The sequence below is a fragment of the Erythrolamprus reginae genome, chromosome 4, assembly GCF_031021105.1.
Source record: "Erythrolamprus reginae isolate rEryReg1 chromosome 4, rEryReg1.hap1, whole genome shotgun sequence".
Classification (NCBI taxonomy): Eukaryota; Metazoa; Chordata; class Lepidosauria; order Squamata; family Dipsadidae; genus Erythrolamprus; species Erythrolamprus reginae.
In genome coordinates, this window is record NC_091953.1 from 16,954,479 (window position 1) to 16,982,080 (window position 27,602).

The following is a 27,602-nucleotide window of genomic DNA, read 5'->3' on the forward strand; positions in this document are numbered from 1 at the left end:
CCAAGGGGGTATAGCTAAGACACCCTGAATTGCCCTATGATAAGATGGACAGCCAATAAATTTTATAAAAAATAAACAGATGATCCAGAATGCATTAAAATGTCTTAACATTATTAACTTTTTATTGTTTTACATAGTATTTTGACTACTGTGCTTAGACTACATATGGTTGTGTGTATATCTATATCTCTTTTTTTGCTGATAATGAAAAGGAAGGAAGACTAGTATTGATCGTATTTCAAGCTTATTTTTCTCTCATCAGCTACCCATATCCTTACCAGGATTTGAACCTGGGGAGTCTGCCTGTAAGGCAATAGCTTTAACCTCTAGACCAGCGTTTCCCAACCGGTGTGCCGCGGCACACTAGTGTGCCGCGAGACATGGCCAGGTGTGCCGCCAAGCTCCAGCTGGGCGGGGCGCTGCCGGTACTTCCGTCCTGGGGCTCCCGCTCACAGCTGTCCCCCGGCTCCTGCTCGATGCCGCGGTTTTCGGCGCTCTCCTGCTGGGCCCCAAAGAAGGAAGGCAGGAAGAAGGAGAGCTCCATTCTTCGCGCCTTTTTCTCGCCTTCCTTCTTTGGGGCCCAGCAGGAGAGTGCCGAAAACCGCGGCATCGAGCAGGAGCCGGTTGACAGCTGCAAGCAGGAGCCCCAGGACGGAAGTACCGGCAGCGCCCTGCCCAGCTGGAGCTTCTCTGGCGTCGACGGCAAATGTCCTTTGTGGCCCGGCGGGAGGGCACTGGTGATGGGAGCGGGGTGGTGGTGGCCGCAGCGGCCGCAGGCAGCCGCGGGGAGATGGTGGCGGCGAGAGGGAGCGCTCTCTCTCTCTCTTTCAGCTGACTGCAAGCGGGAGCCCTGACGGTGGCGGTTGGACGTGCTGCTGGACGTCGTACATGCTGGCGCTGCGGGCCTGGCATATACGGTGTCCAGCAGCACGTCCAGCTGCCGCCGTCAGGGCTCCCGCTTGCAGTCAGCTGAGAGAGAGAGAGAAAGAAAGAGAGACATAGCAAGAGAGGCAGAGAAAGAGAGATAGAGAAAGAGAGAGAGAAAGAGAGACATAGCAAGAGAGGCAGAGAGAGAGAAAAAGAAAGAGAGACATAGCAAGAGAAAAAGAGAGACTTAGCAAGAGAGGCACAGAGAGAGAGAGAAAGAGAAAGAAAGAGAGACATAGCAAGAGACAAAAAGAGAGAAAGAAAGAGAAAGAAAGAGAGATAGCAAGAGAGGCAAAGAGAAAGAAAGAGACATATAGCAAGACAGTGAAAGAGAGAGAGAGCAAGAGAGAGAAAAAAAGCAAGAAAGAGATAGCCAGAGAGAGAGAGAGAGCAAGGGAGAGAGAAAGACATAGAGGAAGGGAAGGAGGGAGAGAGAAAGAGAGCAAAAGAGAGAGGAAGAAAGAAAGAAAGAGGGATGGAGAGAGAGAAAGAAGGGAAGGAAGGAAAAGAGAGAAAGAGGGAGAAATAGAGCGAAAGGGAGGAAGAGAGAGGGTTTTTTTGTCCAAACTTTTCTTTAGCCCCCCCCCCCGCCCCCGCCCCTTCAGTGTTCCCCAGGATTTTGAAAATATGAATAATGTGCCGCGGCTCAAAAAAGGTTGGGAAACACTGCTCTAGACTACCGATTCTCCTCCTCTCAGCTTTTTCCAGGGAAGTACAAGCTTCTCTGGTACAAGCTGAGAAACAAGCTTCCCTGATACAAGCATGCATTGATGCCCCCTCCCTGGCTGGAGAATAAATAGAAGGAAAGGGAAGTGGTTGTTATAGGAGACAACAGTTAGTATTTCTGAAGATTTGGTTCATTGTGTTTTGTGCCAGAAAGACAGCTTGCCAGAACTTAATTGGCAACCTTTCATCTGGGAGCTCAGGGCCTTTAAATAATTGCAAAGAACTGATATGGTCTATACTGCAGTTAACTGCTTGAAGGATTAATGTGTGGACTTTTCGGTGGGTAAATGCAATTAATTCATAAGAGGAAAATAACAAAGGGTTTTTTATGACAAGGAGTCTGTTTCTTGTTTCTGCTAATGCTAGGTCAGAACAATACCATAGTAATGTATCATAATACATTCCGCAACATTAAGAAAGCAAAAAAAAAAGGCTGATTTATTTCTACTACTGTCCTTAAAGTTGATTGTGTTACTTGCACTATTTTGTCAATTTCAAATATACTTTTACTTAATTTTTGATTATTTAATAATTAATATTGCTAATATTATTATATTCCTTTGAGCATTCTAGTAAAAAGATTACAATTAGACATTAGGAAATTGTCATGATGATATCTTTGTCTTTAACTTGTATGCTACCATATATTTTTATTGAATATTTATTAGGTAATTAAATTCCCATACATTCCCATACATTTTCTCAAGTACATAGGAACTTATTTGTTTAAAAATCAATGTTTTTGATATTATAAAATACCTTGACAGGCTCTCTGATTCAAAGGCTTTAAGACCTATTCACAACATGTCCCTGGACTCATGTTGCATTTAAAAGGTTATTATTGTCTGTCCCCAAATTCCTTCACATAATAAACTCCCTACAATTATCTGTAGTGGATGGATATTGCATTAGGAAGCACTATAATAAAAGAGTATTTTAATTTTATTCTTTCATCTAAAATTGCTTTACTCTTGGGAGCTCACAATGAAATGAGAAATGCACTAGAAAATTAACATTTCAGGTTGTCATATTGCTAAGGATTATTAGAGATATTAGACAACTATATGGACATGAAAATATATTAAACCGTGGGGAATCTGTGTGACATTAGTATTTTGTGTCTAATAATGTCACAATACTTGATAGATCAAAGTTTGCAACCCTGGGAGCATACCTTGTACTGTTGCCTACAAATTTCAGGATCCAGGATACAATCTAAATCGGTCACTGGGACTACAGATTTTGTCTTTCGTGTTTTGGACTCGTGCTGGAGCCCATCTTATTTAAGGAAAAATTCCCTGAAAATGGGCTCCAACATCAATCCAAAAGCACAGAAGGCAAAACCTCTGGTCTCAGTGACTGACCCAGATTGGATCCTGCAGTGTTATCCCAGGACACATATATTCGCCTTCATTATTGAGACACTCTTCCCTTAACAACAATAATGGGAACCAGAGTTTTCCCTGCTAAGCAATGCAGTTGTAAAGTGCGGTGTCACACGACTGCATTAACTTATCAACAGCACTCCCAGTGGTTCCAATTTCTGTTCTTAAGTGAGGATTAGAGGTTAAGATCTCCTCTTACATTCCTTCCAGAGTCCTAACTTAATGGGGAAGCCGACAGGAAACTGCTAGTCCTATAGAGTTTGCAAGCAAACCAGAGGACGAGTAGGTAGCTGCGTGAATGCAAACACAGCCACTCTTGGAATGACTGCTGCAAAGAGCAGGAGGTTACACAGGATGCTGTGGCACGGTGCTAGTGTGGCCAGGTGGGTTGGCAGACATGCAGAATGGAGGGCAGGATTGTGGGAAGGAGATCTTCCCTGCTGACTTCCTCATTGACTTTGCTTGTGAAAAGCTGGAAAGGAAAGTTGTAAGTGATGATCACCTGACCAGGCGGTCCTGCAACTATTGTAAGCTGATTTCCAAGCATCCAGATTGTGATCACATGACTGCAGCGATGCTGGGATGGCTGGAACTTAAAGGACTGATCATAAGTACTATTCATTCAGTCCCCTTTTTACTTCAATTGGTTACTGACCAAGTAATCATTATTTATGAACCACCTGTATTCTTTATTATATCCAGTACTTTGGAAAATGCTATTCCTTGCTGGGTAAGTACAACATTCTTATAGCATGGGGTAATAGGCGCTTCCCAGCTAGTCCCTTCCTTCCTTCCTTTTAAGCAGGAATAAATTTTCAAAGAAAGAGAACTTTCTTTGAAAATGTATTCCTGCTTAAAAGGAAGGAAGAAAGGGACTAGCTGGGAAGCGCCTATTACCCCATTTTAAAAATAATTTTGTACTATATTGCTTTTTCTTGCTTTAGCTGCAAATTGGATACTCATTAATCTCCCTAATTAGAGAAATAATTTGTTTGTTTATATGTTTGTGGAAACAGGATGAAGCATATCTTACCAACAGGTAGGCTGTGCTACAGTAATTGCCATAGCTTAATAGTAGCAGGAACACTTATACCACGGAAGGAGGGAACTCCAACAGATAGAAGGGCAATAGAAGCAGGAAATTCTCATCATCTATGAAATAAACTTTCTAGAAAAATATGACCAATCTCTTAGAGATTGTTAGGTATTCTAGTTCTCATTTTTTCTTTTTTTTATATCTTCTACAGTATTTTACTTTATTTTTTCCTAGCTTATTCATTTCCTTTCATAACCATCTGATAACCATCACACCAATTTTCCTATTGCTATATTACATTGATTCATCTATGTCTTTGAAAAAAAAAGTTATCTTACACTAACAAATACCTTGGTTTTGTCTGAATTGTTTTTAATCATTAGCGTCCATCTCTCTCTTTAACAGAATTCTAATACAAGGGCTTTCATTGAGGCTATAATGTTAAAATCATGGACACACAATTCATTTCATTTCATTTCATTTATTTGGATTTGTATGCCGCCCCTCTCCGAAGACTCGGGGCGGCTCACAACAAGTGAAAAAACAATCCAATACATAATCCAATTAATTAAAATATTAAGTTTAAAAAAACCCTATACTAACATACACACACACAAGCATACCATGTATAAATTCAGCGGGCCCAGGGGGAAATGTTTAGTTTCCCCATGCCTGACGGCAAAGGTGGGTTTTGAGAAGTTTACGGAAGGCAGGAAGAGTAGGGGCAGTTCTGATCTCCGGGGGGAGTTGGTTCCAGAGAGTCGGTGCCGCCACAGAGAAGGCTCTCCCCCTGGGGCCCGCCAACCGACATTGTTTAGTTGACGGGACCCGGAGGAGGCCCACTCTGTGGGACCTAATCGGTCGCTGGGATTCGTGCGGCAGAAGGCGGTCTCGGAGATATTCTGGTCCGATGCCATGAAGGGCAATGTTGTTGTGTCAGAAAAGGTGTATTACATTTGTGTGCCAGAAAAGACTAACCTTCCTCCCAATACCTTTGAACTATAGGAGTTTATGATGAAATAGATTATCATTGGCCTTGCAAAGAGTGGGAGTTGCTACATCTTTGGGTGCAATATTGTTCATTCAGAAATCTCATTTGAAGCTCCATTACCTCTGAGGTTTTCTTGGGTGGAAAACTGGTGCTACTAACTTACATGATGCATTCAATAAAATCTCAGAGGCACTGAGTGCTTTGGAGAAGGCCTTTATTGAAGCTAAGCCAACAATGTATTGCTACCATAAATTTTAAAAATCCACAGAAACAAATGGCGATAATATACAAGACAGTTGGAATATAGTATCCATACTGCCCACCAAGTGGCTTTAAGTTCTGACCTATAGAAAAACACACAGATGACCTCGGAAAAGGAATGTGATAACTTTGGAACTGGAAAACATGGCTTAAATTTGGGGAAAGAAGAGTATGTTAGAAAGAGTCTTAAACTGGCTCTACCTTAACTCTCTCTGGTATAAAAAGAAAGGAGTAAAAACACAGTTAAGCTTTCAAGACTAATATCAACCCTTCAAGGCAGAACAGGTCAGGAAACAGACTCCACAAGATATGGATTCTACTGGAATCCTACTTTTGATATAGGCTATGATAATGGAATGTGACATAGAAACATAGAGAAACATAGAAAATGGACGGCAGAAAAAGACCTCATGGTCCATCTAGTCTGCCCTTCTACTCTTTCCTGTATTTTATCTTAGGATGGATATATGTTTATCCCAGGCATGTTTAAATTCAGTTACCAACCATGTCTGCTGGAAGTTTGTTCCAAGCATCTACTACTCTTTCTGATCTTTCCCCCAACTAACCTCAGATTGTGCCCCCTTGTCCTTGTGTTCACTTTCCTATTAAAAACAATTCCCTCCTGAACCTTATTTAACCCTTTAACATATTTAAATGTTTCGATCATGTCCCCCCTTTCTCTTCTGTCCTCCAGACTATACAGACTGAGTTCATTAAGTCTTTCCTGATATGTTTTATGCTTAAGACCTTCCACCATTTTTGAGGCACAATAGCTTAGTGGCTTAATGATGCTAGAGATGGTTTCTGCATCAACAGTTCAACCCCTAGCATTGGATGGCGGGGTGACCTCCCATTACTTTCCATCCACCTTGTATGTTCTATGTAAGTAGATGAGGGGGACTAAGATGATGCTGTAGAAATAACCACTCTTCTTTTTTTTGGTGCGAAGCTAACTCGCCCTCTTATGGTACACCATGGGAAGCGTGCAAGCTTGTATTTAACAGAGGTGGTAAACAGGCAACCAAACTAGTATTCTGCAATAGAATTGTAGTCTCCTGGCTAATTTAACAACATTAGATGACAATAATGATGATGATGATGATTATGATGGGATGTTTTAAAACCTGACTCTCTTTTAAAATTGAATTTTGCTAATTGAATTTTGCTAACCATCACACTCCTTTTCATCTCTGTTTTCATTTTACACTGTTATACTATAGTTATAAATGATATAGTTACTTGTAAAATATGTATGTAAAACCTTTTGTGAAATGCTACTAGCAACAATTTTAAGCCTCAGTTAAATTATGTTACATTGTCCAGGCAGAAAACACACATCCTTTGCAGCTGATATTTTGCCTTTTAAGATAAGGAAAAGGTTTGCATAGTAAGTCTTTTGGTTTTTAAGATGCTTTTAAAAATGGTGCAGTTTATCGTTCCAGAAATTAAGCTAATCTTTTTGCTCATTGTATTTTCCCATGTTGAATAACTAAAAGTGAGCAAATAGAAGTAAACTATTAGTGATGCAGTGGTTAGAATGTGGCATTGTAGGCTAATTCTGCTGATTACCAGTAATTCATCAGCTCGAGGTTTACTCAGCCTTTCATCCTTCCAAGGTCAGTTAAACAAGGACCCATATTGTTGGGGGCAATAGTCTGACTCTGTAAATGGCTTTGAGAGAGCTGTAAATCACTGTGAAGTGGGATAGACTTCTAAGTGGCATTGCTATCAGAAGATAGACAGACAGACAGACATAGTTTTAAAATACTAGCCACCATGTTATTTGCTCTTTGTTAAACAATCAAAGTACAAAATAATTACTTCAGGTTTGAAAAAAACCCTGCTGTTGTTAATCATCACAGTCTCTTAGAATTTAATTGAATATAATTGCTTGACCATAGATGTCTGGAATACTTGAATTCAGTTGTTTATATGAATACACCAGTAAAATGAATATATTAATCTGAAATTACAAATGACTCTAATGACCACTTCTCCGTACTGAAGGAGCGGGTCCAGCAGTCACATGGGTTGCTCATGTCCAATCCGGTGGAACTGAGCCTAGTGTTAAAAAAGCTTGCTGGATCCGCCCCTTCCCCAGAATTCGCTCAGTTCTCGCATCCTGCGGTATTATTGTGATTAGCTCGTTCAACCTTCTAACACCTTCCCTTCGTTCTTTCCTTCAAAATTAGTAAGATATTATTGTACTTATCTTGTTACTTGCCTAATTAGCGCCAGCCGTTTGCGGCTCGGCTTTTCTATCGGGAGAAGTAGTGGTTTCGTTTTCCCGCGGCTTTTTTCGCCGTTAACGATTCCCGCTGCCGCTTGTGGATTTCTTTCAATCCTTCGGCCGGAGGTCTTTGTGCAAGTATTTATATATTTATATATTTATATTCCTATTGTTTAAAGGGCTCTACCTCCTGCGGTGCGAGACGCCTTTCTAGTCTCCTGGACTTAGTCGATCGCTTCCCTTTTAAAATAACAAGTTACGGAGCGATTTTTTTCGGCGCGAAGGCCTTCGCGCCTTTTTAATTTAGGCCTCTCGTGTTGGCCTTCTGCCAGCCGCGTGTGCCTTAGTCCACCGCTCGGATCCTGGAGTGGGCTTTGAGACGCTCAGGCTTAATTCTCCACCGGCTAAGCCTCCAACCAGAGTGCCTTGGTTACTTTAGTTAAAGTTTAGGGAGGCTGGCCACGCTGTATTTGAGGACACGAACTCTGGGTTTGCCCAGATTGCCCTCAAGTCTCAGCAGCTCCGAGGCCTAGGAGCAGGATCCCTTCCTCTTGGGAAAGCCTTGGAATTCTTCTCCCTAATATTTCAGTTTATTTGGCTCAGCCTTGTCTTCTGTTAATTGTCAGACTATGGCTTCCTTTCCCAAGAGAGGCACCACTCAAGGTCCCAGAGAGGCCAGGCCTACAGGTGATGAGATTACCAGTATCCCCCAGGCCTCGACCTCCTCTTCTTCAGGGGCCCGCCCCTTGACCAAAGTCACCAGGGCTGAGAAGAGAAGGGACCAAGCCCTACAAAAAATCCATGATAAATCAGCAAAGCGATTGAAAGTGCAGGCCCAAGTGCTCAGTAGTCATGACCCCCCAGAGGCTCCTAATCTGCCTTCTTCTGGGGTCACTGTGTTATCTCTGGATGAGCCAAACCTAGACAGACCCCAACCTAACCTATGGGGATTAGGTCCAGAGGAACCAGATATTATTGAAGATTCCCCCCAGCCAGGATCCTCTCAGGCTTGCAGGGATTCTTCTGCCATTCCTGCTGATATTTCTAGTTTACCTCCAGAATTCCAATCTATTTTTTCTGTGTTATCCAAGGCCATTGATGCCAAACTTTCTGCCATCAATGCGCCCTCCTTACCTCATCCACCTCCTCGTCCCTCCCGTCCCTTGGGTTCCCCAACGGTTAGAGCTCCAATTCAGGACGAATCAGATTCCTCTCAGGATGAATATGAGGATATGGAAGAGGATGAGGATCCATTTCAGGGCCTCTCAGACAATGAGGAATCCCAAATAAAGGTTCCTTCTCCAGTTACTATTTTTCCCTCTCAATTGTTCAAATCTCTCCTCCTCAAAGCTAGAATTTCCACAGGATTAGCGGCCCAAGAGAAGCAGGCCACCACATCCAATGACCCTCCGGAGGAGAATTTACCCTACTTCACAGAAGAACAGGAGGATAACGAGGTAATCCCTATGCCAAAATTGTTTAAAGATGCTTTACTTAAGCAGTGGGATTTTCCAGCTTCTGGGCTTAATCCCACTACCAAGGACAAAAAGTTGTACAAACTCTCTTCTTCCTATGAGGATCTCCTATCCTTTCCCAAACCGGATGAACCTGTCAAAATCCTTCACTCGGCGGCTGCCGTGCCAGGCGAAGCAGAGGAGGTCCTCCGTCCAGAGGACAAGCGGATTGAACAGATGCTCAAAAGAGGGTTCACCGCAGACTCCTGGGCTATTAAGAGTTCCGCAGCTGCTTCCTTTTTTTCCAGAGCCATGCTTCTGTGGCTTCGCCAACTTCAACAGCATATTCCTCCCGATGATTTAAGAGGTCAACAGGACTTCAACAAGGTATTTGCAGCTGCTCAGTACGTGGCTGATGCCACGTTACAGTCCACCAGATTCGCAGCCAAGTCTATTGCGGCCTCCACAACGGCCAGAAGACTCCTATGGCTTCGTCCCTGGCAAGCAGGAGTACGTCAGAAGTGGCAGTTATCTCTGGGGCCATTGAAGCGCGATCTGCTTTTCGGAGATCTTCTGGATCCACTCCTTACAGAAACCACGGACAAGAAGAAAGTATTGGGTCCAACCACCAAAAAGGCCACCAAAACGCAGTCCTTTCGCCGCCCAGGGCGTCAACAAGATCAAGCGGCTACCTATCAGAGAAACCCAGGTCAGTATTCCCCCCGCTTTCGTTCCCAAGGAAGGAACTCCAGGGGCAGAGGTTTTCGCTACCAAAGAGGAGCGTCCTCTAACAGGGCTTCTAAAAAACCTAGATGGTAGTTCTTCCTCGATTCCCATAGGTGGCCGCCTAGCCTATTTCTCCTCTAGCTGGCGTCTCACTTCCAAGGATCCCTGGGTTATTGATACTGTTCAAAAAGGTCTCCTTTTAGAGTTTACTTCCCCTCCCCCTAAACGTTTTATTTCCTGCCCTTCTCCCAGGTCCTCCTCAGATTGTAGCCGTATGGAGGAGGCCATTTCCCATTTATTGTCCATCAGAGCCATTCAACCGGTTCCCCCCGGTCAGAAAGGCCGAGGTTTTTACTCCATCCTCTTTATGGTTCCTAAGTCCTCCGGAGGTTGGAGAGCTATTTTGGATTTAAAGAAGCTGAACCTATACATCAAATATAGAAAGTTTAAGATGCACTCCTTACCATCCATTTTAGCCGCCATCCACCCGGGAGATTTCATGGTTTCATTAGACCTCACTGAGGCCTACCTCCATATTCCTATTGCCAAATGCCACAGAAAATTTTTGCGTTTCTCATTCCAGGGCAGGCATTTCCAGTATAGGGCGATGCCATTTGGTCTTTCCTCGGCCCCTAGGGTCTTTACAAAGCTCTTGGGGTCGCTGGCGGCCTATATCCGGGCTTCGCCCATCCACATTTTATGTTACCTAGATGACATTTTGGTTCATGGGAACTCCCTAGAGAAAGTAAAAGTAGATCTTTCTGTCACCATGTCAGTTCTACAGAACCATGGTTTTTCCATCAACTTTGACAAAAGTCACCTCCAGCCTTCCACCTCCATTTTACACCTGGGATCCATTATTAATTCAGAATCCTCCCAGGTCTTCCTCTCTCCTGAGAGAAAAAATAATATAGGGGAGTTGATTTCACGCATTTTACTTCAACCGTCAGTTTCCATAGTAACCCTGTCTTCTCTTTTGGGGAAGATGGTGTCATGCATAGGCATCATTCCCTGGGCTCGCCTTCACGCTAGGGAACTACAGTGGCTTCTATTACCCTTTCAGAGATCGGGACACAGCAACTCAAGTCGTCGCATTGTCATCCCATCGATTGTTCGCAGATCTCTCAAGTGGTGGAGGTCTCCGGCCATGGACAAAGGATCCCCTTTCAGGTGCCCGGAACAATTCGTCATCACCACAGATGCCAGTCTATCAGGATGGGGCGCCCATGCCCGGGGGATGATAGCCCAGGGCACGTGGTCCCCGGAGGAAGCCTCCAAGCCAATCAATTGGCTAGAGTTAAGAGCCGTATCCCTGGCTCTGAAACAATTCATTCCTCGCATCCCCAACCGGCACGTTCTCATTCTCACCGACAACATAGCCACAAAAAGCCACATCTGCAGACAGGGGGGCACGAGATCCAAGGCCCTCATGAGGGAGGCCCTCAAGTTAGGCCTTTGGGCAGAAAAACACCTTCAGTCGCTCCTAGCCGATCACATCTCGGGGAGCCTCAACGTCCAGGCGGATTGGCTCTCTCGAGCAACGATAGACCCAGGAGAGTGGAATCTCCATCAAGACCTGTTTCATCAAATCAGCCTCAAATTCGGCCTACCAGTACTGGACCTCTTTGCGACCGAAGCGAACGCCCATCTCCCTCGCTTCTTTTCCAGATTTCCATCCCCGGGAGCAGAAGCAATCAATGCCCTCAGGAGCCCCTGGCCTCCAGGACTCTTGTATGCATTCCCTCCAATCCCTATTCTCCCGGACGTGATTCACAAGGTCCTCAGCGAGAGGGCTCGAGTAATCCTAATCGCCCCTCATTGGCCCCGCCGGCCCTGGTTCGCGGATCTACAACAGCTGTCCATCCAGGACCCCTGGCGACTCCCCGTTTCGGGGGATATGCTACGGCAGGGGGCCTCATTCCATCCAGACCCGGAGTGGTTCCACCTCACCGCCTGGCTGTTATCAGGAGAGACTTAGAACTGCGTGGACACGACCCCGGCACAGTGGAGGTCATTTTAAAGGCCAGGAGGGGTTCAACCAATCGAATCTACGACCATACATGGTCCAAGTTCCACCAGTGGTGTCTACAGGAAGGGTTTTCTCCCCTGCGTATCCCCATACACAGGATCATCTCCTTCCTTATGCAAGGTTTCCATCAAGGCCTTTCCACCAGCACTCTCCGGCGTCATCTGGCGGCCATTTCCTCTGTCCTAGCAGGGCCCCGCAGACAGCCTCTCCGTTCCTTTCCAGAAGTTCAGGAATTCCTCAAAGGTATAGCCAACCTCAGACCTTCCAAGGTCCACAGATATCCTTCCTGGGATTTGCCACGGGTTCTCCATTCCCTCACACAGGCACCCTACGAACCCCTAAAAGCTGCGTCCCTAAGGTACCTATCTTTTAAGGTAGCATTCCTGGTGGCTATTACCTCTGCCCGACGCATTTCGGAGTTGGCAGCCCTTTCAATCAGGCAGGACCTCTGCCAATTTCATCAGGACAAGGTAGTCTTACGACTGGACCCCACCTTCTTACCCAAGGTCAGTTCCATGTTCCACAGAACCCAAGATATTGTCTTACCTTCCTTCTGTCTCCAACGGGACCATCCTTTGGCAATTAGATGGCACACCCTGGATCTCATTAGAGCGCTTAGGATCTATATCCAACGCACAGGAACCTTTCGGAGGTCGGAAGCACTTTTCGTAGCCTATCACCCCAGAGTCATGGGTACCAAAGTGTCTTCAACAGTGATAGGCCGTTGGATCAGAGGGACTATCTCTAAGGCCTACGAGTCGGCTTCCCTCTCAGTTCCAAAGAACATCACAGCGCATTCCACCAGAAGCGCAGCCACTTCGGCCGCCTGGGCGACTCAAGCCCCGTTGGAGGAGGTCTGCAAAGCAGCCACATGGGCCTCGCCAAATTCCTTCATCAGGCATTACAAGATTGATTCTTACGCCTCAGCGGACGCTGCCTTCGGCAGAAGGGTACTCCAATCCGTTATCTCTCACGATAGCAATTTAATCCCACCCTAGGGACCAATCTATTGGGTATGTCCCATGTGACTGCTGGACCCGCTCCTTCAGTACGGAGAATAGGCGTTGATTGCTTACCTGAACGCCTCTTCTCGTACGGTGAGCGGGTACAGCAGTCACTTCCCGCCCTTGTTTGTGTCTTATCTATCTCCTATCTTCTATAACCTTTCTTTCCTCTAACTATGAGAGTTGAACACTAAAGAGCTTCACATCTGAGCCTAGTCTACGGATTCGCGAATTCTGGGGAAGGGGCGGATCCAGCAAGCTTTTTTAACACTAGGCTCAGTTCCACCGGATTGGACATGAGCAACCCATGTGACTGCTGTACCCGCTCACCGTACGAGAAGAGGCGTTCAGGTAAGCAATCAACGCCTATTTGACACTGAACACTACTTGGTGCTATCTGTCTGGTTGAAAAACTGCAATTACAGTACTGCCATAATATAGCAGGAACTGATAAATCATTGAAAAAATCATGCAGATATGACCAAGCCGACTAGTGAGTTTTCTAGAAAATAAGACTTATGATGCTTTTGAACGCATGCACTAAAATAAGATCTTCCCAGAAAATAAGACCTAGTGAGGGATGGGTGTGGCCAGAACAGGAGGCAGCCCTTCTCTTCCCTGGTCACCTCATGGAAGGTCAACACCTTAATTGCAGCCTGCAGATCAGCTGAGCCAGTGAGAGCCAGGCAACTCAGCCCAGGTGAATGAAGCATCCGCCAGCCTGCCAGGGCCCCTTTTGCCAGCAGTTGCTCTGCCCTGCATGAGCTCCATGGCTGCCATGCAGCAAGATGGAGGAGTAAGAGGAGATCACCCTTTCCTGCTTTGCACCCAAAATGTATCTTTTTCTTTTATGTAAGCTGAGAGCATATGCACCAAGACAAATTCCTTGTGTGTCCAATCACACTTGGCCAATAAAATTCTGTTCTATTTTAATCTAAAATAAATATGTTGCTTTAAAATTCAGTTTTTGTAACCATATAGCATATAGTATATAGTATTTTAAGTTAATAAGAGGAATTTATTGCAACCATTTTAGTCTTTAAAAAAAAAAGAAATTTATTTGTTACGTGACTGTGTTTTACATAGCATAATCCAAGTTCAAAACAACATAGACTATTGTTTCTGCATCATCATTCTAGCCATTGTCTATCAACTACAGAATAAAAGCCTCTTCCACATGTTTCCAATCAGTATTTATTAAAGAACAAACTATTATTTATTTTTTGATAAGATTATTCATTTGTATGCCGCCCCAAGTCTACGGAGAGGGGCGGCATACAAATTTAATAAATAATAATAATAATAATCTTAATTTCATACATTAAAAAATTGTGACTTATTTGCTTTATGTCAAATGTCATCATGTGTATTATGCGACAGATGTCTTCAATTTTTAAAAAAACAATTTTAAAAAAATTCTTCTGCATAAGTATAATTGAGTTTTGGGCATAAAAGATGTGTCACCATCTTGTTCTTGGCTTTGGGGGGAATTTTTTCTTTTATTTTTCATAACTACACATGTGCATGCGCGCAAAGCGCACGCAAAGCCACATGGCAGGTGAGGAAGCGAACCAGCCATGCAGTAAGTTAGAACCCACTTCTGGTCAATCCATTTGTTTTCTTTTTACAAAGCTGTGTGTGTTGGCCTGCATGCTGGCAGGTTTTTGACTGGCATTTATCCCGTTTGTAGATGTCATTCCATCATGAAATGAGGTGGGAGGAATTTATGTATAATACATTTCCTTTCTCATATTTCCCAAATTGGGATTTATGAATAAAACAAGGTGTCCGTTCCCTTCCCATGATTGTCAGCGTATAATAAAATTACTTTTTGAACCATATTAATAGTAAAGCCTAGCAGCACTATGTCTCATTCATTTTTGTCTCATTCTTGACTTGCAAAGTAATTTATCCAAACAGTTTGAACTATGTTGTCACTTGCCTCTAAAGTCACAGTCCTATGTATTATTCCATATTAATTCTCATTGAATTCCTCAGAAAATGCTGGATAGGCACTTGAATGTGTTAAGGTATCTAGATTTCCCCACCTCTCAGCATGCACTGTGTTATCTTTCTAGAATTGGGTGAGTAAAGCAGAAAAGCAGACCTTACTTGTGGATACTCTTGACCTCTCAGAACTCTTCCATCCAGATACTTTTCTGAATGCCTTAAGACAAGAGACTGCAAGGTAGGTGGATTGATGGCTGTTGCATGTTATGTATGAGTCTCTCAGTACTACCTCTTCATTTGTGCGCTCATTTTTTCACCTTCATTGTCTATAGAAGATTATACCATAGAATTCTTCTGTAGGAAGTGTAGTTGGTCCTCTCTCATGTTTTCTATCTTTATGTAAAGAACATTTTTGGTGAGAAAGCTTTTCATCTACTTCCATAAAACGTGTTTTGCCACTAATACTGTTCGGTTTTATTATCTTCTATAATCTGTTCTATTGATGTTTATCTTATTTCATAATTTTTAAAAATATATTGAGTCTTTTCTAGTAAAAAAAAAAGCATAGACGTTTCCTAAAATAAATCAGATGTGTTTAACTTGTTAACCTGATGATAAATATGATACTTTAGGAAACAGATTTTGCAAGTCTGCAGCTCAACCTTCATTTCTAATAACATGATACTTCACTTAACTTTCTAGAAATAAATTTAGTGTCACAAAGTATTGTGTACGAGCAAAATTAAATACTAGAAATGCTAAAAGATTCTGATTTCTAGTGCAATTTTTTTAAAAAAAACTGAGAATAGCATTGAAAGAGACATTAAAGGAATGAAAAATGTAAGAATGGAGAATAGCTTGACTCCCTCTTCTTTGTGGCTCTGCTTATTCATAAACAGTGTCACAATGTTACTTAGCATAAAATAATATTGATGAAGACAATAAAGCATCTTATTTTCATTAATCCAAATGTTATTTTATTGAATGCTGCACGGGTTTTTTAGCCGTGGGAGTTGGGTGGATTGTCTGGTTCACTTAATCAGCAGCGTGTTATCTTTTAATGTCTGGAGATAAAGTATGGTTTATTTCATTTCAAATAAACTATTTATATTTTCATTTTATTATTCTGTTCCAGAGTAATGGCCTGTTCTGTGGATAGTCTAAAATTTACAGCATCCTGGAAAGGTCAAATAAGAGAAGCAAAGCTCCAAGTTCAGGTAATCAACCTGTTGAATTTATACTTGCTGAGCCCTCTATGAACTTATAGATCTATAAATAAATTAAATATAGTCTTTATCCTTTTGTTTCGTTAAATGCATAGCTCCCCCATTCCAATCTCAAAGAGAACCTAAAAGAATATTAAGTATCTGTTAATCTGTTGTCTGTTAATATAATTATATATTACTTATCCTTTGCTATTCTATCCACTCTTCTCCTTCTTTTTCATGAGAATCAATGATCTCTTAAAGTTGTCTGTGCAAATTCTAAAGACAAATGGTCAAAGTTCAGTTCTCTGTAACATCTCATTTTTCCAAGTCATGCTATACATTTTAGAAAATGGCTGACCAAGGAAATAATTGGAGTATGGGGAGTTTTCTAAAAAGTGAGCAATTCCCAGTAGCAACATTTTTAGCTTAGCTAGCTGGGATAAAATTATTTAAAAGATGTTTAAAGAGAAAAAAAAATATTATTATCTCTGGCTGGTAATAGAAATTGATGAAGTTTGTACTTTACTATACAGCTGTGTAATTTGTCCTGCTGAACACAATGAACAACTAGATCCAAATAGAGTTGGCCTACATTTTGCAAATCAGTTCTTCAGCTGAAATTGTTCTTTTACTTTATTGAATATTGAATGTTAAGTACCAAAAGAATCTTGTAAAAGATTTGCAAAAAATATAGATATTAATGTTTCAGTCATTTAGATTTCAAATACAACATTACTGTTTGACCTTTAAAGGTCCTCTGTCATTTCTGGAAGAAAATTTGAAATGCATGTGCATATTAAAATAAGCATACTGAACCAAGTTTACAAGTTGGCCCAGAGATATTACCATCCTTGAAATGGTTGATTAATTCAACCAATAGCCTCAAGACCTGATTACGAGAATAATTTATTCCGGAAATGACAATGATAAATTTTTGATTCAGAATCAATTTGTATATAATTAAATCTTATTTAATGACATTTAGAATTGCTTGTAAATAAACCGTTACCCAACAATGCATGTGAAAATGCATTTTCTGATTTATTAACATAAACTCATGCCTCTTGTGTCTTAAACTATTGGGAATAGAGGAGGAAGTGCTTTGAAGAATATTTTAAAAGTGTTATGAATTCAGGGTTTAGGGAACTAGTAAGAAGAAATAAAGACTGCATACGTTTAATTGTAGATTTAAATATACAGTGTTCCCTTGATTTTCGCGGGTTCGAACTTCGCGAAAAGTCTATACCACGGTTTTTCAAAAATATTAATTAAAAAATACTTTATTTATTTATTTATTTATTAAATTTGTATGCCGCCCCTCTCCGCAGACTCGGGGCGGCTCACAACAGCAACAGAAAAACTGTAAAATACAAATTCAATAATTAGAAAGCTAAAAACCCATAATTTAAAAAAAACATTCATACAACATACCATACATAAACAGTATAGGCCTGGGGAAGATATTTCAATTCCCCCATGCCTGACGACAGAGGTGGGTCTTAAGGAGTTTGCGAAAGGCAAGGAGGGTGGGGGCTGTTCTAATCTCAGAGGGGAGCTGGTTCCAGAGGGTCGGGGCCGCCACAGAGAAGGCTCTTCCCCTGGGACCCGCCAGACGACATTGTTTGGTCGACGGGACCCGGAGAAGGCCAACTCTGTGGGACCTAATCGGTCGCTGGGATTCGTGCGGCAGAAGGTTTCATGGTTTTCCCCCCTATACCACGATTTTTCCTGCCCGATGACGTCATATGTCATCGCCAAACTTTCGTCCGCCTTTAATAATTTTTTAAAAATAAACTTTAATAAATAAACATGGTGAGTAATAATCTAAATGGTTGCTAAGGGAATGGGAAATGGTAATTTAGGGGTATAAAGTGTTAAGGGAAGGCTTGTGATAGTGTATTTACTTCCGCATCTCTACTTCGCGGAAATTCGACTTTCGCGGGTGGTCTTGGAACGCATCCCCCGCGAAAATTGAGGGAACACTGTACATAATATTTAAAACCTGGATCTGTGCATCCTAAAGAAAGGCACAAATTGGAACATGTGAGGACTTAATTTAATTTAATTTATTACAATTCTATGCCGCCCGATCCCGTAGGACTCAGGGTGGCTTACAACGATAAAAAAATAATACAATGGTACAATAATAAAAAGAAGTCAAACATCAACAGTAGATTAAAACCTCATTATAACCCTAAGGAACCCATTATAAAACCCCCAAAATCAGTCTAACAAACATACATACCAGCCAAACATAATTAGGCCTGGGGACAAAGCCAGGTCTTAACAACTTTTCTAAAAGCCAGTAGAGTGGGAGCAGTGTGAACATCGGGGGTGGGTTGGTGGACTGGTTCCATAGAACTGGGGCAGCAACAGAAAAGGCCCTTCCCCGCGGTCCCGCCAACCTACATTGTTTAGCCGACGTGACCTGGAAAAGGCCGATTCTGTGCGATCTAATAGACTTCTGGGAGGTATATGGCAGGAAACAGTCCCTTAAGTAGTCAGGCGTTTTTCTCTAATATATCACACATTTGTCTGAAATAATATGAAATTTTATATACGTTATTTCAATTATTTCATAAGAGCTGCGTTCCTACTTTTAATATAGCAATAATTTATTTTTTCTATGATGATATTCAGTAATTCAGTACTGTCTAAACTATGGTGATAAATTTCTAGATAGTAATGTCAACTTGCGAAGCTTTTGTGACCTGCTCCCGAGTGGCCGTAGGCAGGGGGATGGGAAATTGCGCCTCACAGCTGCACCAAAGAATTCACACTTTAATCAAAACAAAACACATCCTAGCCAGCGAAAGCCAAGGCCATCCCCATGGAGACATATAATGGCCAAGGCAGTGATTTCCATGACTCTCAAAATTGTTTCATTGGGGAATGTGACTGATAACACACCTTGAGGGGAGGGGTAAACAGGGTCAGGGGCAAGGTACGAACTGGGTGAAGTCAGGCCTGGCTTCACTTGGTTTGTACTAACATGGCGCTCCAAATGAACAACTGGATTTTTCTTGAAAATTGGCCTGAGACGTCTGCTTTTATTAGGGTATTGGTCAGAACCCTGACAAGTAATACTATCGCAAATTGTTCTGTCAGGCTCTCTGGTACACTCCTCCCCAAAATTCACAGGTACAAATTTCAGACACACACATGTTTGAAAATTCAAAACAATGTTCTTTATAATGAAAATTCACTTAAACCAAGCCCTCTTTTGGTATAGCAAAGAGCACTGGTCTCCAAACAAACTGGTAATTTGTAGAAGTCGCTTATCAGTTCTGTGATACTTAGCTTGCAGCTGTGAGGCAATTCACAGTCCTTCTTCTTTCACAAAGTGAAACACACTTTGCTCTGGTTTAGTTTCAAAGCGGGGAAAATCAGCACACAAAAGGTCAAAGTCAGTAAAGCAGTCATGAAACACAACAATCAGATAATCCTCCACAATGGCCAAACCCACAGGCTGCTATTTATAGCAGCCTCACCAATTACCACAGCCCCACCCAACCACAGGTGGCCTCATTTTCTTTGATAATAATCTCTCAGTTGTGGTTGCCTATGCATCGCTCTCCGCATGCGTGGCTGTATCATTAACTCTAGTTCTAAATCCAAGGAGGAGCTAGATAATTGATCTCCTTCTGCGCTGTCTGCCACACTCTCCTCCTCGCTGTCACTCATGTCTTCTTGGTCAGAGGAGCCTTCATCAGCAGATTCCACCGGGGGCAAAACAGGCCTGCAGCATGTGGATGTCTCCCCCACCTTCACAGTCCTTGGGGCAGGAGCTGGGCCAGAGCTAACCACAACAGCAAATATTTTACTTCCTTGTTTGGATGTCCACCTTCCTGTGCATATAATTAGTCTAGAACAGAGGTGTCAAACACACGTTGTCATTGGGTCATTGTGTGACATATCGTGACCTTTTTCCCCTTCACTAAACTGGGCGTGAGAGTGACCAGCACAGGACGCATCCAGTTCACAGGCCATCAGTTTGACAGCCCTGGTCTAGAATATGCAAGTTTCACGAATTAAGATAGCAGTAGGGGTCTGTATCTGTATTCATTTCTATTATTCCATACTTATATCTCAAGAGACATTTTGCCAGAACTATCTGCCCATCAGTTCTCTCAGAAAAAGGCAGAAGACCATTATCATATCAAGGCTTGAGTTAAAACTAAAATATCAAGGAATCTGCCCTTAAGATTGTGGGAGGAAATTGAAATGCCAATATTCAAACTATATTTGGAATTAATACAGATGCTGTGGTCAAAATTATCATTGAATCTCCCAGATCCATTTTTTCCAGTAAAACTAAAAAGAATGCAATTTGCCTTGAAATATATTGCTATTAAGATTTGTTCCTAAAATCAAAGTTAGAAAACATGTTTCTCATTGCACTATGGTCCCAACAGAAGAAATAAAGTGGACAGTATTTCTTGCAAGGCTTTTTTTCCCTTTATTTGGCCTGTTGCTTAAAGAAAGAGAAAGAAAAAGAGAAAAAAGAAAAAACTTTATTGACCTATAAAAGCTATTCTTTGAAAGCTGCCAGACTTCTAAAAAGATGCGGTATCTGTTCTGGGATTTATTTCTTCTCTCTCTCAAGCATTGTTAATAAATGTTTATGTGAGTTTTACTGCTCTATTCTATAACTCTAATATATTGATACCTGCTGCTGACCTAAGTACTGATGCCAATAATATTTTTCTCTACCGTAATAAAGAATACAATTGCAAACTGTAGGAGATGTGTTAAAAAGCATAGTTTTCAAGCAACAATTACCTTGTTTCTTCTGTAATAATCTTCCACAAATATTGTTCTTTACTGGAGCCACCCAGAGAACTGGGTTTTAACTTATGTCAAAATACAATAGACCATATTTTTCAGAGTACAGTGGTACCTCTACTTAAGAACACGTCTACTTAAGAACTTTTCTAGATAAGAACTGGGTGTTCAAGATTTTTTTGCCTCTTCTTAAGAACCATTTTCTACTTAAGAACCCGAGCCCGGAAAAATTTCCCAGGAAATTTGAGAGCGGCATGAAAGCCCGGCCAGTTTCCTGCCATTCCCCCTGGGTTTCTCTCTCTGGCACAGTGTATGGGAGGCAGCCTCACGCCGGGTATATGGGAGGCGCGTGCTCCTCCTCGCCACCTCAGAGTCCCTCTTTTGGTTTTTTTAAGCCTTAAAGTTTTGGATTTTTTTAATTCCCCTTACCCCACCTTCTTACTTCGGCAGCGACTGTCCTCCTCCTCTTCTTCCTCCTCCTCCTCCCACCCAAATTCTGAGTTTTATTTCTTTCCTAATGGCTTTGCACGAATTATTTGCTTTTACATTGATTCCTATGGGAAAAATTGCTTCTATTTACAAACTTTTCTACTTACGAATCTGGTCACGGAACGAATTAAGTTCTTAAGTAGAGGTACCACTGTAGAAGACACTGAAAATTTGGGTGTGTCTTATATTCCGTATGTAGCTTTTTTCGAAGCTTTATTTCCCAGCCCTAAGTAGTGTTAACCTTCTTTCCAGCTTCTTACTCCCTCCAAATAAGCTTTTTTCAGCCCTAAGTATTTGCAGGATTGATTTCATTCCAACTCCTTCTGAAAAAGGCTTTTTCAGCCCTAACCAGGGGATAAAATAATGTTCTAAAACTGAACAGACTAAGGACGCTAGCCAGATGAATACCTGGTAGGTAGATTTTCCTCCCCCAAAAGTATGGTTCGTCTTATACTCCGGTGCATTTTATATTCTGAAAAATATGGTCATCATTGCTCACATTTTAGCCAAATTGAATATTTTGTGTTTCCATGACAGATCAGTGGCCTTCAATTGGAAGGCTGTAGTTTTGATGGAAATCGACTTTCTGAAAACCAACACGACTCTTCCAGTGTTTCCACTGTTCTGCCTTGTTACATGGCTTGGATTCCTCAGGTACTTTTTTAAGGGTTCAAAATGTTAAGCTTACAATTACATTTTTTTTTCAATGTTTATGTTTATGTTTATTTAGATTTGTATGCCGCCCCTCTCCGCAGACTCGGGGCGGCTCACAACAAAGTGGGGGAAAAAACAGTTTACAACAAATCTAAATTCTACTAAAACCATTTAAAAGACCCCATTTTCTAAACACACATACATACACACACATACTATTCATAAATTGTATATGCCCAGGGGAGATGTCTCAGTTCCCCCATGCCTGACGACACAGGTGGGTCTTAAGGAGCTTACGAAAGGCAAGGAGAGTAGGGGCAGTTCTAATCTCCGGGGGGAGTTGGTTCCAGAGGGCTGGGGCCGCCACAGAGAAGGCTCTTACTAGGTTTTCAGTAGTTATCTGATGCACTCTTCTTCCTCTCTTTTTAAACGATCAAGTACTATATAGTTTAATGACTCCATTGTTCATATTTTTATAAGTGGATTGCCCATTTCTCAGTAAACTTTTTTTTAAATCACTATTAAAACAGCACAAATGAATTAGTGGACTTGTAAAAGAGATGAATGGAAAGTTCATGTTTTCTTAAAATAAATCTGGATAAATATTTTAATCCCAGTTCAAAGTCAATTGATTTAGCCAACGAAAGGTTTTCAAGAAAATAGCCCATTTTAAGGTATTTTGTGTAAATGTTTTGCTTATATTGAAATTATCACTTTGCCTTTTCTGGTGGATTTGCACTTGCAGAATTAGCCTGAAATAGAAAACTAGTTTGATCTTGTAGTTAAGTCACCAGGCTAAAAATTAGGAGAGTCTGTGTTCAGTTACCCAGTTACCCTCTGTCAGCCCATCATATCATGACTGGGTAAACAAGCCAGTGGTTCCCTTTCTTGTGCAACCAATGAATCAAAACTTGATTGATCTCTCCCCCCCCCCCCAAAGAAAACTAACCCTAGATCAAAAACACCAAACTAGCTTGAAATAAATTTATGTATATTGAAATAATTCTGCCCAGATCTTGAAACTTCTATTGATATTCCTGTTGCTGTAATGATTGAAAATAATCTTTCTCAGAATAACTTCATGTGCAGATCATCCACAAAGTAGAAGACAATTAGGGGACTGGAGGCTATAAAACATATGAAGAATGGTTGCAGGAATTGGGGTGACATGATAGCATCATTCTAATATTTGAGGAGCTGCCACAAAGAAGGAGCCAACCTATTTTCAGAAGCATCTGAAGATAAGGCAAGAAGCAATGAATGGAAACTAATCAAGGGGAAAAGCAAACTAGAACTAAATAGAAATGTTCTGACAGAACAGTTAATCAATGGAACAACTTCCTACCAGAAATTGTGGGTGTTCCAAAACTGAAAGTTTTTAAGTAAGAGTTTGGACAACCACTTTAACCGAAATGAGACAGGGTTTTCTGACTGAACCCAGGGTTTGGACTAGACCAGTGTTTTTCAATTATTTTCTGTTACGCCTCCCCCCCCAAAAGAAGTAAACATTTCATGCCCCCCCTCTCTGCCGGGACGATTGTTTGCAATATTCAGCACTTTTTCGCTTAAAAACTCAAAACGGCTTATCGGTGTGATTGGGGTGTAATGTGTTTAAGTGACGCCTTAATTTATTTGACTTCATGCTGTCTGCTGTCAATATTTTTAGACACAATAAACATACCGGTCTTTCCTTGTCTCCCACCGTAGTCACATTGAAGCCAAGCACTATATACACTTTGTCATATTTCCTCATCTTAGCTTTCAGGAGAATTTAGTTTGTCTCATTATCTCTGTCACACTCCTCCTTGCTTTTCATCCCTGTTAAATATTTTTCCATGGGGTCTCTTTAGGGTTTGTTATATGCACTTCATATCTCCTATTCTATGCTGTGTGCTATTGATCAGTGCAAAAATCCCTACTCCCTGCGTCAAAAAATGTGCATTAGCTCCACAGCTCACATTAGAGAAACATCTTTCAGCTGTGGCGAGGGGGACGTTTGCCCAGGTTCGCCTGGCGCACCAGTTGCGGCCTTACTTGGACCGGGACTCACTGCTCACAGTCATTCATGCCCTCATCACCTCGAGGTTCGACTACTGTAACACTCTCTACATGGGGCTACTTTTGAACAGTGTTCGGAAACTTCAGATCGTGCAGAATGCAGCTGCGAGAGCAATCATGGGCTTCCCTAAGTATGCCCATGCTACACCAACACTCCGCAGTCTGCATTGGTTGCCGATTAGTTTCCAGTCACAATTCAAAGTGTTGGTTGTAACCTATAAAGCCCTTCATGGCACCGGACCAGAATATCTTCGAGACCGCCTTCTGCTGCACGAATCCCAGAGGCCGGTTAGGTCCCACAGAGTTGGCCTTCTCCGGGTCCCATCGACTAAACAATGTCACCTGGTGGGACCCAGGGAAAGAGACTTCTCTATGGCGGCCCCGACCCTCTGGAACCAGTTCCCCCCGGAGATTAGGATTGCCCCCACCCTCCTTGCCTTTTGTAAACTCCTTAAAACCCACCTCTGCCGTCAGGCATGGGGGAACTGGGATATCTCCCCTTGCCTATGTAGTTTTATGTATGGTATGTTTGTGTGTATGCTTTTTAAATAATGGGTTTTTAGACTTTTAATATTAGATTTGTTATTTTAGACTTTTAATGTTAGATTTGTTACTGTATATTGTTTTATTACTGCTGTGAGCCGCCCCGAGTCTGCGGAGAGGGGCGGCATACAAATCTAATAAATAATAATAATAATAATAATAATAATAATAACAACAACAACAACAACAACAACCTTCCCAGGGGTCACGCACCCCCCCTGGCATCCTTCCGTGCCCACCCGGGGGGGGGGCGCCCCACTATTTGAGAAACACTGGACTAGACGACTTCTAAAGTCCCTACCCACTCTATTAATCTGTTAACCTTTCAGAAGTACAGTGATCCCCCGAGTTTCGCGAGGGTTCCGTTCCAAGACCCCTCGCGAAACTCGATTTGTCACGATATAGCGGTGCGGAAGTAAAACACCATCTGCGCATGCGCGCCCTTTTTTTCCATGGCCGCACATGCGCAGATGGTGGAGTTTGTGTGTGGGCAGCGGGGAAGACCCAGGGAAGGTTCCTTCGGCCGCCCAACAGCTGATCTGCTCCGCAGCGCGGCAGCAGCGAGGAGCCGAAGATGGGGTTTCCCCGTTGCCCAGGCAACGGGGAAACCCCATCTTCGGCTCCTCGCTGCTGCTGCGCTGCAGAGCAGATCAGCTGTTGGGCGGCCGAAGGAACCTTCCATGGGTCTTCCCGCCGCCCAGGCAAAGGGGAAACCCCAAGATCGCTTGCCGCTTGCCCGTTCACCCGCCCGCCCGGCTGCTCGCTTGCCCGTTCACCCGCCCGGCCGCTCCGCTTGCCCGTTCGCCCGCCCGCCCGGCCGCTCCGCTTGCCCGTTCGCCCGCCCGGCTGCTTGCTTGCCCGTTCACCCGCCCGCCCGGCCGCTCCGCTTGCCCGTTCGCCCGCCCGCCCAGCTGCTCGCTTGCCGCTCGAGAGCAAGAGGGGGAGAGATAGAGAAAGAGAGAGAAGGAAAGAAAGAGATGAGAGAGGGAGGAAGAGAGTGTGAGAGAGGAAGAAGCAAGATAGAGAAAGAGAGAGAGAAAGAAAGATGAGAAAGGAAGGGAGTGACGTCATCGGGTGGAAAAATCGCGATATAGCGTTTCGCAAAGATCAAGATCGCGAAACTCGGGGGATCACTGTAATCCAAAACAGACTTTTTTTAATGTCAGCTACTAACATAGCATGAATGCACCTGGGATGAGATGGATTGGGGCCCACTGGCTTTCATGAGAGGGATCTTTGAATTTTAAACCTTCTTTACCTTCCCGAAACTTTGGAGAAGAACTGATTCAACAATACTGCCACCAGCTGCTTTTTTTCCAGAAAAAAAAACTTTTCTGCCCTTGTTTACTCAGAAAGAGGCAATTGGCAATCTTCCTTCCTTCAGACACTGATGAAATGAAAAGACGCCTGGTCCTTTTGTTCAGAATGACTGTCACTGATTCTTTAAGAATGCAAGTTCACAAAGAGAGAAGAAAAAGAGACCACACTAGAATGTAGTTGAAAAGATCAAGCAGGGAAAGAAGAAAAAGGAAAGGAAGAGTAATAGCTTCTGAAAAGATTGGTTTTCTTTCATACAAACAGGTAGAACAAATTCTTACATGTGTCAAACCCAACATACTTGGGCAAGATCCATGAAACAAGAGCTACACAGATTTCTGGAAAGTATCTTTAATACTCGTCTTAGGTAATCAAGGAATCCTGAAAACATCTAGGAGGCTTTTCCTCTTATTTATACTGAGTTAAGTCTCTTTGGAACAGTTTTCCCTTTATTTTTACTCTTAAAATAGAATGAAGAATAAAGGGAAAAAGCTAAAAGTGAAAGAAAGGGAGCAATACAATAATGAATATTAATTTATTTAAGATGCTTTTTCATAGATTTCTGGCCACCTCAATTAAGGTGTTGTTTATAGGATGTATCAGTGTTCAGATGTACAGTGTTCCCTCGATTTCCGCGGGGGATGCGTTCCAAGACCGCCCACGAAAGTCGAATTTCCGCGAAGTAGAGATGCGGAAGTAAATACACCATTTTTGGCTATGGACAGTATCACGAGCCTTCCCTTGACACTTTAAACCCCTAAATTGCCATTTCCCATTCCCTTAACAACCATTTACTCACCATTATTACTGGTACTCACCATTGAATAAGGCATTTTAGTGATCCTGATATTTATAAACATAATTATTTATTAACAATAATTATTTTTTTTGTTATTTATTTGCAAAAATTATTAGTTTGGCGATGACGTATGACGTCATCGGATGGGAAGAACCGTGGTATAGGAAAAAAAACCGTGAAGTATTTTTTAATTAATATTTTTTTTAAACCGTGGTATAGGCTATTCGCGAAGTTCAAACCCGCGAAAATCGAGGGAACACTGTACTTTTATTCCTTAGGTCTACTTTCATTCCTTTCCCAATGTCTCTCACATCTACACCATAAAAGGAAATTGAATCTATACCACACTCTAGCTCTATTGGTCCCTTGGTCTCCAACTTGGGTTTCTGAAGGTTCTTGTTTTCTAATTGGCTTTCACCAACCCTGGCAAAGAGTCAGACCATAACAGAGAAAAATAGCAAGTGTAAAATGAAGCCATTCCTTAAAACTCTCCCCCTGCTTCTCCAGTTACACATTCCATCAAACATATACTAACTTTTCTACATTGAAAAATGTATGAAGAATTCCATACAGTTAATTTAGCAAAGAAAATTGCCCATATAGTAGAAAGCATTTATTATATAAAACATCAGCATAAAATATACTTTTTCCGAATCCAGTTCTATAAAATATTCACATATTCTCACATTAGCCTCCAGAACAAACATAACTACTGCTGCCAAGTTGTCAGAGTGACAAACGAACAAATACTGTTAGGAGTACAGTTCAGCAATTTGTCTACCTACAAAAAACTAAGCTTTGAGTGCATATTTCTTACAATCCTAATTTTTATAGTTTTCTGGGATGAATGACATAGTTCTCATCGTTAATTAAATTTCTTAGGCCTGTGTGAATTGAGTCCTATAGGGAGCGGTATGTGTTTAATATTTATGTGCTGCAGTCATTTGCAAAAATATGCAATTTTTAAAAGGATTCAGAACACACAAATTAGGTGAAATAAAGTTTATTACAACATTAAAAAATAAAATTA

General features: G+C 42.1%; 2 protein-coding genes across 2 annotated transcripts in view; both read left to right on the top strand.

Moving 5' to 3' along the window:
* The window catches only part of DYNC2H1 (dynein cytoplasmic 2 heavy chain 1), a 184,870-nt gene that overhangs the window by 145,066 nt on the left and 12,202 nt on the right, over positions 1 to 27,602 (top strand). Inside the window, 3 exon segments of the mRNA XM_070749693.1 lie at positions 14,848 to 14,957; positions 15,855 to 15,936; positions 21,739 to 21,855. Of these exon segments, the coding sequence (XP_070605794.1) occupies positions 14,848 to 14,957; positions 15,855 to 15,936; positions 21,739 to 21,855 (309 nt within the window).
* LOC139167052 (uncharacterized) lies at positions 3,436 to 13,824 on the top strand. The gene is made up of 5 exons (XM_070751482.1): positions 3,436 to 3,768; positions 8,648 to 9,013; positions 9,059 to 9,520; positions 9,603 to 11,885; positions 13,121 to 13,824. The coding sequence occupies exons 1-4, from the start codon at positions 3,436 to 3,438 to the stop codon at positions 11,712 to 11,714; spliced, it is 3,273 nt and encodes a 1,090-aa protein (XP_070607583.1). The 3' UTR covers positions 11,715 to 11,885; positions 13,121 to 13,824.

What these genes read in the sequence shown, in the direction of transcription:
- LOC139167052 (XM_070751482.1), top strand. Translation starts at nt 3,436, where the DNA reads ATGCAGAATGGAGGGCAGGATTGTGGGAAGGAGATCTTCCCTGCTGAC. An exon ending in AAAATGCTATTCCTTGCTGG is followed by an intron (nt 3,769 to 8,647) that starts GTAAGTACAACA and finishes GTGTTATCCAAG; the next exon opens with GCCATTGATGCCAAACTTTC. An exon ending in TTCGTCCCTGGCAAGCAGGA is followed by an intron (nt 9,521 to 9,602) that starts GTACGTCAGAAG and finishes CACTCCTTACAG; the next exon opens with AAACCACGGACAAGAAGAAA.